General features: G+C 41.8%; 1 protein-coding gene across 5 annotated transcripts in view; it reads left to right on the forward strand.

Moving 5' to 3' along the window:
• Window positions 1-9,332, forward strand: part of LOC306707379 (protein quaking-A-like) — a 28,872-nt gene extending 19,540 nt beyond the window's left edge. For 3 of the 5 annotated variants that reach the window (XM_079174810.1, XM_079174811.1, XM_079174808.1), the window contains one exon: window positions 1,786-2,844. In XM_079174810.1, the coding sequence (XP_079030936.1) occupies window positions 1,786-1,892 (107 nt within the window). In that variant the 3' untranslated portion in view covers window positions 1,893-2,844. Of the gene's footprint in view, window positions 1-1,785; window positions 2,845-3,083 lie in introns of those variants that run through there. The other 2 variants (XM_079174809.1, XM_079174812.1) reach the window with 1 other exon arrangement.
• Window positions 9,333-12,523: the final 3,191 nt, after the last annotated feature.

The raw sequence follows: 12,523 nt of genomic DNA on the forward strand, positions 1-12,523 counted from the left end.
CATTTAGACTAAAGTTACATCACTGTTTTAGTTGCGTTCTCGCCAAACAATTCCGCTCTCAGGTTTAGATATTCTCTTTTCTGCGAGGTTCGTATAGGAGCGCTTGCCTCGGTGTGAATTGAGGCGTGCCGACAGACACACACTCGCATACACGCAGCCTGCTCTCTAACCCTTTCATGCACCGGCCTGGAGGCAGATTCAGTCTGGCGGCAGATCCCCTCGGATTTCTGCAGCTTTTGAAATCATTTCTCTGTGCGGTTCTCTGCAGGCAGGCCTTGATGCCTGTAGATAGTCCCTCTCTCACTCCCACTGGGGATGTTCATTAAATTCCTCAATTCTTCCCTTTTTATTCCTCCCTCCCCTCTCTCCACTGTCTTAGCCTCACCCCTCTTGAACTCCAGCTATGTGCTAATACCTGACGCTCCCCTTAGTTTCTGTGTCAGGAGTACAGTTCAATGTGAGGGTCTATATATTCTGTTCATTCTCGACGGTGCTTTAAGCTCAACACATCCGCTGCCAAAGAGATAACCGAACATCTACTGATGAAAGAGTCGTGTATGAACACCGTATGTTTTATTGAGGCAGTTTCCCACGTTAAAACGGAAGAGTCTGTTGCCTTAATGTGACACAGCCCTCCTCTAATGCTGTTCCCAGCAGCAGACACTACCCTGATTGTAGCTAACCTGTGTATCTGACGTGCCTCTGGGAGTCATGTGTAGAACAGACAGGGGCAGCTGGCTGGCTTCTCTCTCTTTAACTTGCAGGGTTACACCAGCTTAGTGCATTTTATTTACTCACATTATCGATTGGTGCCTTCAGCAACACAGGGCCCTGTGTGGAAACACTCACTCCCACTCACACACACACACTCGTGCACTTGGTTCGGCTGCCTGCGCTACTGTATCCAGCCACTATTGGCTTCTCTGAGCATAAAGGAATGTCCGGCCATCTGCTTCTCCAGAGTAGTGTAGGTGGTTGCATAGTCGTCAGCCAAAGCTCGCTCTTAACTTGACAATGCCAGAACCAAATCCTTGTTAAATTTGAGAACTTATTTCCCCGTGTCCCCTCCCTTCCTCTTAAGAGAACTTAAGTTCTTCTTAATTCCTGCGCATCTCATTTTTGTCGTACTTGAGCATACAGTGACACGCAAACCAGCCTGTTTGTGTTATGTCCACAAGACGGTGTCGAGCGCTGCAGCATAAGAGGAAGATGACAGCCCTCTGCCGCCAGTGAACAGATTGACCTGGAGAGGAATGGTGAAAGAGGGGGAGAGGCAGGTGGTGTCTGGCACTATTCAATTACCATCAGAGCTATATTGGATTTCCCCACCTTTCAAAAATAAAGAGACAAATTTCTCTCAATCCGCCTCTGGATCCCAGAGGAAGAATCACATTATTTTTTTTTTGCGACAGCCCAGAAGCCTTTACCCTTTGCCTGCCCCCTATAACTCTGAGCACTGTGGAATTTTATTACTTAAGTTATGCATTTTTAAATACCAAGTAAAACTCCAAAAAAAAGGCGTCTTTTTTATTCTACTGCATTTTCTACACGTAAAAGAAGAAGCTGTGTGATGTGTGCGTGAGTGTGTGTGTGTGTGTGTGTGTGTGTGTGTGTGTGTAAATGTACTATAATCTGTATTATGTTGCCTTTTCTGTGTATTGTTGTATTATCGAAGCATTCTAATGATAATGGTTAAAAATGTGAATGTTATTACTGTAAACGATGACTGTTTTTCCCCTGCTCAACGTGAATGGTTTCTAACCTTGTGGACCTGTTACGATCTAGGTGCAATGGCTTCTAAAGTGAGACGGCATGACACGCGGGTCCATCCTTACCAAAGGATTGTGACCGCTGACAGAGGTCAGTTTAGTCTCTTAGCTACACTCTATTGATTGATGACTTTCAATGATTATTATGCCTATTATGCCTCGATGCCTTAGTTAGGAATTTGTACATCATCTGTATTGCATTTTGTTTTCCTCTCCCCACTACCTTTCCTATCCCACACATCCACGCGCCAGCTAAATGGTCGACTGTGGTATGCACATTTTGTTTACATTTAGTACTTAACATAAACAGTATTCTGTAGATGATGTTATGTGTCAAAGCTCAGGCAAAAGTGATCCGAACAGCTTTTTTTGGGTTTATGCAGCTGTTGACAGGTAGTACTTTGCAGGCAGTGTTAAAGGTGTAGAATGACATTCCTCTGATGTGAGATTAGAGCCTAAAACGGGGCAGGCTTGTTCCCATACATGATTTATCTCCTCGGCTCATAAGGAGCAAAGAAAACATTTCTATACTGCATCTGAGAGACCTGGTGGGCAGAAGACGAGTTGTCATGCTGCTACCAACTCACCATTTCACCTTGAAAATTCAAATTTATTTTGCCTTTTTATTTTTCTACTGAAGAAAGACACGCACAGACATAAGCTGAGGTAGCTTGCATTCTCTCCAGTATATTGCATATAGATTAAAAACATATTTCAGTTGTACATGAGGTACTGTCATTTTATATTTGAGCATTTTATATCAAATGTATTTATGGTTCTGGTGTATATTTATATTATATAACAATATACTGCTAAATAAAGAGAAAGAATCGGGAAAACATCGATTCATCTATTCATTGCACATGTAACACTAGTCACAGTTACTCCTCACATAACACTAGTGAGACTCCTCACCACTAATCACACTGTCTGTAACGTGCACTCCAACTTGACAGACACTAAAACACTAGATTTCTGTTGTTCTTATTCTGTTTGTCTGTTCGACCTCTTTGCTTCTGTTTTGATTTTTGGGGGCGGGGCAATGTGCGCTAAATTCCACCGCCATGCTAGCTGATTCAGGGTGGGGGCTTAGTAGTTTGGGATCATGGCGTGACGACGTCATGATTATGTTGATTAGCTGGGTTCATCTCGCATTGGCACGGGGGGATTAGGAGCAGGAGGGGGGGGGGGACATAAGAGATTGCATTCATTTTATTGTTAAAATGATGTCATTCCAGTCTCTTCTTGCTGACACTAATATCCTTTCTATCTTTTTTTTTCTGTTTGTTTTGTTTTTTGTTTCTAACCACCTAGCCGCCACCGGCAACTAACACATGACCTTCTGACCTCTGAACTCTTCACCCAATGACGAGCCGCCCCAAGCCTGCCTGCTGATCAGTTAACTGGTAATTGCCTTTTGCTAGCCTCTCGGACGCAAGTGAGAGAGAGAGAGAGAGAAAGAGAGAGGGAGAGAGGGAGGGAGGCGCCTGCCCGTACAGTTACCCTAACACGCTCTGAAAAAAAGCAAAGTAGAAACCAATGGAGACTCTTCACAGAAACACAACAAAACCCAACGGCGTTGTGTAAGATCCATATTTTTCCCTCTGTTCATTGAGTTCAGTTCCCATTCTTTCTCTTTCTTTTTCTTCATGAAACACATACCGGGTGGATGCGTTTGTGGTATTACTCATAAATCTGCACTGAATTATATATAGCAATAAAGACCCCCCCCCCCCCCCAACCTGCCCACCCACCCTCCTTTTAATCACTCTAAATTGGGGACCTCACTTGTATGAATTCAAAGTTCAATGTCTATTTGACGCAGACCATTTGGTTTCAGAGTAATCACATCATGACACCCCCCCCTCCCACTCCCCCCCTCTACCTGCCCCACCCTGTTGGGAGAGAAAAAGAAATGGAAGGAAAGAGAACGTACACTCGCATTAACTTGTTTAATTTGTCATTTTTCACGTGTAGTGCATTTGTTGAGCTCTAAAAATGTAATTATGAGCTGACACATTCTGGGTGTGCCCCTCCAAACAGCTTCCTGTCTGTTTTTAAAAAAGCATGGCTGAAATGATTGCAAAAAAGAGCTTTTTATGATTTATGTGTTTTTTTTTTTCTTCCCTTTACTTTTGACTCATTTTCTCCACTTGATTTTGGTTTCTCTGTTCATATTTGACTAATTAGCTTTGCTTACATTGACTAGCCAACATTAGGCAGGTGGTTACCTCTGGAAAACAAAAGCAATCTGATATTTGAAGCAGGCGGCAGAAACTAAGGAATAATGAGGGGCAAGATGGGAAGGTCACCGTTTGGGCTGGTGTGTGTGTGTGTGTGCGTGTGTGTGTGTGCGTGCGTGTGTGTGTGTGTGTTTTAATTAATACTACAATGAAAGTAGGGTGTGCTGAGGCTTCGGGGACATTGGGGCAGTGCTTATTAGCTACTGACCATCGCTACGTCCCCATCCACACTACATCCATTATACAGTGCCTGATGTATTTAGAAAATGATCTCAATGAGTTAGCTGAGCTGTGATTGAAAAGACAAAAAAAAAAAAGAAAGTATTATGTGTGCATATTTAGCCAAAGGGTTTTCCAATGAATTATATATCTGCAATTATGCATCCGTCTCACAGAGGGCTCTCTTTGTGACTGTAGAGTTTGGAAGGGTGTGAATTTGTGGTGCCTGCCTTCAACTGGAACAGACAGCCAAGTCCGTTAGATTACTTTTGACCCATTACTGCTCGCTTTCTTTTTTCTGAGGAGGTGAAAGCAGGCGATTAACACTAAATCAACACGCTACTCAATGACAGGACATAGCTAGGGGGAGGGCACTTTGAAGTTCTGTACATAGATGCTTTTGTCATGAGGTTTCTATCGTGAGTTGTTTCATCAGCCACGTTGCCAAAAGAGTTTTTATGTCTTTTATTTTTTTCATCTCAACATTTGGCCAATTTAGTTTTTTAGCCCAAGTCATCAGGTGGGCATAATCTGAGCCTTCCTGCAAATTAGACATGTTTTAGTCTTTGATTATTTTTGGGATGAAACGTTTATTTTCAACACATGACGAACCCTCTAAAGCGCATCCACAATGTGTCACACCTCCTCAGCCCACAACCTTTTGTTCAACTCCCTCAAGAAGAAAATAGGATGTGAAAGCCATGCCTGCCTGTTCAAATTGCTTTATACATACGTCTTATATATATATATATATACATATATAAATATATGTATATATACATATATAGAAATATATAGAAATGTAGATATCTGTCATTGCATATACAAATACATAAGTGAACAAAAAATAGATAATTTTACAGGGTGCTGGAGAAGATAAAAAAATTGAAAAATCTATTTTTGGCAATTTTAGCTTTTGATACTTTACTTGCAGTTACAAAATCTGAAAAAAAAGAAAAATAAAAAAAAGAAGAAGTTTAAAAGCGTTATAGGGGTAAAACAGAACAAGTGCTGTTACGTGGATATGATTGGAAAGGAAGACGAAGACCAAAACAGTCGTAACCCTTAAAAAGTTAGCGAGGATCCGAGCGAGACGCCTCCAGAGAGTTTTAAAAAAGATCAAATCAAAGTGCCTTATCAACAGTGGTTTCTGTTTCCTGAGTATTCCAGTTGTGTTCAATAATATCCAGCACCCACCAAGATGGCGCAGAGAGGAACGGCTCGTGTTACACGCTCTGAATAGTCGAGCAGGGTAGCTCCCACCATATCGTGGCGTTACCGAAGTTATTCTATGCAAAAAGAATAGCAGTCGTTTTGACCAGCTAAAATATGTGCCATGGTTTTGTCTTCCTGAAATAATTTTTTGTTTTTCTTTTCCTTTACTTGATGGCCCTTTACTCTGCTGTACGTGCAGGGTTTGTCCTCTTTTTATTTAGATTTGAATGATCATATGAACTATTGTCTTGATTTTTGGTGACTGTGACTAACTTCCTAGAACAAATTGAAACTGCCAATAGCAGCGCAGTAGTCTGCCTGAACATGTTCTGATCGTGAGCTGAGAAAAATGCATAACGTTCAAGGTAATGGATAGGGAAAGGGGGGGGGGGGGGGGCATTAAGCCCATTTGTTCCAATAGTTGTAAACTGAAAGCATCCCGTCCAACGTCTCTCGTTGTGACAACGAACCATCAACAGTCACGAGACGTCTAATGGACGAATGAAATGCTGGATAGTGAAACGAGCGACTCTTGTTTCACTGCCAAATGGTTTTCACTTATTGAAACAACCGACAGCTTTTTAGCTGGAAGGTGAAAGTGTTCTCGTGATATCAAATAGAGGAATTCCTCGATCCCAATATTACCCTCGGCAGTTTGTTTCTCTATTCATAGCTCTTTCATCATGCTGTTACACCGAAAGGTCAATTAATTTTTCTTTCTCAGTGTTATTATTTGAAATTGAAATGCAATATTAAAGTGGAGCAAGTGATGGCGATTCAGCATTTGACAGTATTAAGAAAATTCCTTCTGCAATGTTACAACTTGCTGTGTCATTGTGAAAGACTGGATAAGTCCATCAGGTGAAAGGTGAACTATATACCGACCGTATTCTCTCTGGCCTGCCTACTACATGTATGATAATGTAATTAACAGCCATTGTTACAGGTTTATAATGTATTTTTCTAATCTCATTTTATATGTATATTAATCATGTTTCTGAGTGCATTTTTTTTTCTTTTTTTATGAAATCCACATGCAACTCTCTCCCCTCCCCCTCCCCCCAAACGTCCCCTCTCTTCCTCCCCCTCCCCCGCCCCCCCCATTCTCTTTTACATCTTGGAAACTGTCTCTTGTGGGGAGTGTTGCCTTTTCCCCGTTATGTTTGGTTTTTGTTTTCTTGCCAATTCCCAGCTTGTTTAACTCATTAGCTACTTTATTAGTTTTCTTGTCATAAGTATTTTTACATGCTTGCATTTAGTTTTCATGGTGTATGCTGTTATTTTTCTTATTAACCTCTTGGCATTTATTTTAATAAAACATTCTTAGTAAGAATTTTACTAACTTGCTGATATTTTGTCTTGTGTTTTTAACCAGTTTCATGAATGTGTTACCTTGGTCTGGTTCACGGACTAACACGATTAAAACTGGTGTCTGGCCACCACTTACACACCACACACACAAACTACACACACACTAGTCAACTGTGCACATATGCTCCACATACCATTACTAAACACATGCGCACACACAGCCTAACTGGAAACTGCACGAGTTGATAAACGTCCCTCACTCCCGCTCACGCACTCTCACCTCTGCGCTGGAGAAACCTGCTGACACTCTTCATCCTTGCCCTCCAACACTGCTGCTGTGTGTCGTCGTCGTCTCTGTCAGAGACAACTCTCGTGTTAGTTGTCCCGTCCTTTCTGTGTCACTGACCCCGTGAGGCGGCAGGAAGTGTCTCAGTGTGTGTGTGGGGGGTTCGTAAGTTCCACGTTATTTGAGGTCACTGGTTAACTTCTGGGTCAGCTGAACAAAAGCTCACTCGTAACTAAGTGTGTGTGCACAAAAGTCCAAAAACTCAAATGTCCACCAGTGTCCTCTTTAAGTAGCGGTTAGTGCAGGGCTAGTCATAATCTGTGCAAGAAATACTGCACATTAGTCATCTCAAAATGATTTATTTTACTGTGAATTACATGTTATAAATGTACTATTTATTTACAGCGGTTGTGATGGTCTAAAGCTGTCCCCAGTCTGTTTTCTGTCTCCATCGCCTCCAAGGCTTGTTATGCCTGGATAGCAGCATTCTAGTTATCGCCAGCTGTTGTCTGTTTGGTGAACACTTCTCCCATTTCAGCTTATTGATATAATGGCTAATACTGGGCCGTTTGGGAGCATCCATAATGCTTAGACACACACCAGTACTCCGTGCCAATATGAAGTACTTTGGGATCAAAACGACCTCACTATTCCTTCCAGTGTGAAATGCTGGTATGGCTTTCAGCGAGCTAGTATTTGTTGTTTCCTGTCTGAAACACTGCCAGTGTGTGTTGTTCACTCTACTACACTGCACTCGTCCCTGGGTTCAGGCGGCTCTCTTCTCTCTATTCAGCTTTTTTTTTTTCCTTCCTCCACTAATTCTAGGTATTGACACTGACACACAAGCAAAAGATTAATTCATTAATCCCGATTATTACTTTAACCCACTGAGTGATGCCTCAAGATTGTTCTCTTTTTTTTCTCCTTTTCAAACCTGCACAACAACACAACTTGGCCTTAACTGTTGCAATCCTCTTCATGTCTCAGCAAGCAAAGAACAAGGAAGGATTAAAGGTGTCTAACATCAAACTTAACACTTCTTTCCGCTCTGAAATTAACATTTTTGTGTATTTCATCTGAAAACGGGGTTTTTCCGCCAATAACACCTGCTTAATTAAACACCAGCAAGTAGAGACAAATATTGGATTAATGGCAGACAGCCTTAATAGTTTTTTCTCCTTTTTTTACTTTTTGTCTTGTCAGCCATTTTCAATTTATTACTGTAGGATTGGCCGTTAATGCTTTTTGTTTGGCTCATATGCAGCTAGAGCTAAAGTCCGTCCACGAGCAGTAGATGTATTCATGCTGTCACCAGCCTTATACGTGTCAGAGAGGTTTTAAACCACCAAGCTGGTGAACAATGTGTTGAGTGGCACGTTTCCAGAGCACAATGTATTGCAAACACTGCCTGAAATATTGCATCTGTGAGTTAAAAGTGCCTTTTTTCCTGCGATTTGGGAAATAATTTATTTTTGTACTTTTATCATTCAAGTGCCACTCTTCTGTCTTCCTTTATCTCGCCAAAACACAATTTTAGCACAATGAACACACTCTTTAAAATATACACTGGGGAAAGTTTGACCAATCATCTGGAATTTGGTCTCCGATGCTTCCCTCACCATTAAACTTTGGCTTAATGGATCATGATTTGAATTTGATCGACTGAGAACCTTTTTCTTGGTTGGACCTGCAGTATGCAGTGGACGGCTGTTTGCATACTGCTGCCGCCTCTGGCTGAGTTCTCCGCGCCTTTCCAAAATGCGTCGCAGGGCATTTATCTACTAACTACCCTCTCACCCGTCGACCTTTTTATTTTTCTTCTGTTCTGTTTAACAAACATTCCTCCAATGAGTTAAACGGCAGGTTAACCAATCAGTAGCCCTCAGGTGGTTAAAGGGCAATTGCTACCAAAATACAAAATGAGAATTCTTTTTTTTAGCCCCACTGGATTTTGGTGTTTTTCTTTTTGACTGTGATAAGTATGCATAAAAAGTCATAATTTTTTCCTAAAATTATACTAGTATGGTATATACTGAAAGTTCCTCATCCATAGCGTGGTGCACTAAAATCTGTGAGATTTCTTCTTCTTCTTTTTTGTGGCGTAAGTTTTTTTCTGTGAAGTAGCTTTTATTTTGTTTTGTGTTACCGTGTTTTTATAGAGGGTTCGACTCAGAACTTTTGAACAGGGTGTAAAACATGTAATGCCAGTTGTTGTTGCTCACACCAAAAAAAAAGGAAAAAGGAAAACAAATGTCATGTGTGCAATAAAGAACCATATTTACAAGCTTCCCTCTGACTGCTTTACCTTGACTGGTCCTTTTTTACTTCTGCGCTCGTACTACTTTGTCATCATTTCTTTGGATTCGCTGTGATTCGGGACGTTTTTAAAAGGTAGGTGGGCCGCATCTGCAGGAAATGGAATGTGAAAAGTTCAACACTCCAAAGTGAGATCAAGAGCTCTCTGGGATTCCAGTGTGGTTGTGGTAAAATGTTGACCTTCTGCGAGGGTCACGGCAAACGCTTTGTGTCTGGGGATGATAACGGTCCAATCCATTTCTGTTATCTAAACGGACCTTTCACGTCTGCGCTGAGCACAACTGGTGTTTCACTCGGGTCTAGTCCGTTCCATCTTTGTGCACCTCCAGCGATCATGCACGACAGATGACGTGAAGTGGTGTGGCACCCGGTTAAAAGTTCCTCTCCTGCAAACTTGAGCACTGACGCAATTGAGACATGGATCTATTTCTATACAGGCTGACGATCCACGGCTATGTTGGAACGTGTCACTGCTGCACTCGCCACAGAGGTCAACCGCTCACTAAGCGCTGCACGTCACACTGAAGGAGCTGTGGTTGTATTACATGCATTCAATGTCACACATCAGACAAAACGTTCTAATAGAAATACTTCCAGCTCTGAGATTCTCATAAAAGGTATTTAAAATGCAATGTTTTAATGCATCCACCATACAATGAACTGATTCATTTAACCACAGCTCACAAAATACACTTCTCAATGTGACACTTCCCAACTATTTCCTGATTTTAAAGAAAATCGCTTAAGATGAAATTTATTTTGAACATAACGATGAAACATTAGTTCCGTTTCAGATTCCCTGACTGTAAAACGGATTTTCATGCTTTATATCTGAGATTGTTTACTGTTACTGCAGCATTACTTCTCCCCATTACATCTATATGGATTTCTGTCATTGGGGTTTAATAGCGGTTTTAAAAAGCAGACTTTTTGGGGAATAAAATAAATATTTATTAGTTGTGTGGGTCAATTTAACATATAAAACCTGAAACAATGCTTTATGGTTTATTTGCCTTATTTCCCCATTTTGCCACCTTCATCATAAACCTAATTTATGGCAAAGGAAAGGATTACCACTGCAGACCTATTATACATGTTTTATAATTTCAAACGATTTATTTTTAAGTATTTAAGTGAAAACTGATTGCAACTATCCTATTTATGCCAAACCATGAGGGAAAGAAATAGTTGCGGTCAAAGTAGTAGATAAGTACCCAAAATAACATCCTGTCAATTAAAACACTACACCCAACGTGTACCTGAGAATCTTAACTCTTGCTGTCATCTGAACTCCATCTTCGCTCCGTTAAGGCTGGAAACAGAAGCATGATCTCATTAGCAGAAGGACCTACGGTATGTATTTATACCATACGCTGGTTTCTCTTTTCTATTTTGACTCTGCACATGTGTCAAATGGGGATGCAAACTGGTGTTCTTTACTTAATCAGCGTATGGCAAGCACAGGTGGTAAATATAATTCATCAGAAACAAACACAGGAGTCCCTCCATGTTTCTTATTTTGCAGTGTCAGTATAATAAGTTTGCTGCAGGCTACCGCACATCCTCCGAGACATTTACCCTAATTATCAAACACATGTCATCTCTGGGTTACTGGGGGAGTCAGGCGCACGTAAATGTAGCTGCAGAAGCAACAGAATTATTAAACCTGCATTGAAAGTAATGGCAACTTGCCCCTTCGGTGGTTCATTATCGCTTTCTCCCATCAAAATTGATGAGTCAGTGCTGCTGTATATTCCCATTTACACCAGTATGCAACTCCTTTGGGCTTCCCGATGACTTATGACCTGTGTGGAGGTGAGGTGAGCCAGCTGTCGTCACACAGTGGAAGTAAAGCGGTGCAAATGTTCCAGTTACAGCTATTCTCGGTCTGATTCCCCCGCTCCCTAATTTGATGCAGTAATGAAAACAAAAGACTTTGAAGTGGACGTCTCATTACAGCTCAAGCTGGCAACTCGGCAGGAAAGAATCCAAAACGACAGGGACACATCTTCCTCTCTCTGCTTCTCTCATCCTCTTGCTGGAGGACAGAGCTGCTTCTGCTGAATAGGACGGTGGGGAGTAAACGGTTCGTGAGGGGGGGCTGCTGGAAGTGACTTTAATGTCATGCAGGAAGCGGGGAGCGAGAAAGAGAAGTGCAAGGAGGAGGGTGCTGATGGTGGTTTTTGGCCCCCGGGAAGATGCATCAAAGGCGCATTTGTCGCAGCGACCAGCTGGGAGTCTAATCAAGGAAAGAGAACTGGAGTTTGTGTGTGTGTGTTTGCGCATGTGTGTGTTTTGAAGGGGCATAGTGGAAGGGTTGCATCAGTAGTGACAGATGAACCAGCTTCCTGTGAGATGAATATAGGGCATTCATCAGAGTGCAGCTGTTTCTCTGTGTGTGTGTGTGTGTGTGTGTGTGTGACAGAGAGAGAGAGACTTGTTTTAGAGTGTGCAGTTGTTGCAGGTTTCAAGCTTAAGATTGATGAATGAAACTCAATAGTTCTTTGGGCACCTGTGCCGAGTGACACAGTAGCAGCTGGATTTTGTGTGTTTGCAGCTGATTGTGTGTGTGTGTGTGTGTGTGTGTGTGTGTTAGTGTTGGAAAGAATGGGAGAGGGAGTCAGAAAGACAGACCGTAGAAAGAAGAGCAGTGGTTTTATTTATTAGTGGCTATGAGAGAGTATTTCTCCTTCAGGAATCAGTAACAGAGTCATTTTGTGGGTCTTTCTGAAATAAATCACTCTGGATTGTAAAGAATAGGTGTTTATGTCCTCTGAAGAGAATCTATCTTTCCAAGAAAAGATCTTCAGGACTTTTCCTGCTCGTCTTTGGCAGCAGAAAATAATATGGTGGTGGATAATTAATACAAACTTTTTTTCAAAAATATTCATATAAAGGAAAAAAACGCCTACTTTGACATTTGTATTTTGATTCGTCCACAACCATGTCTGATCAGACAGGTCAGTGGACATTTCCCTGGTCGGCCACGTCCCCACTGACACATAAATGTCACTGTAGGAAGTTAAATCGTCGACCCGTCGGCCCCGTCACTCCAGCTCGCACAAAAAGATGAATCTTCCCTGCCAGTCTAGTGGGCCGTCCAGCTGCTTTGAACTGCTTTTTGTGTTGAGTGATTCGGACATGTGTGAATACTGCAGGCCTGG

This window comes from Pholis gunnellus (assembly GCF_910591455.1).
Source record: "Pholis gunnellus genome assembly, chromosome: 15".
In the NCBI taxonomy this organism is placed as follows: Eukaryota; Metazoa; Chordata; class Actinopteri; order Perciformes; family Pholidae; genus Pholis; species Pholis gunnellus.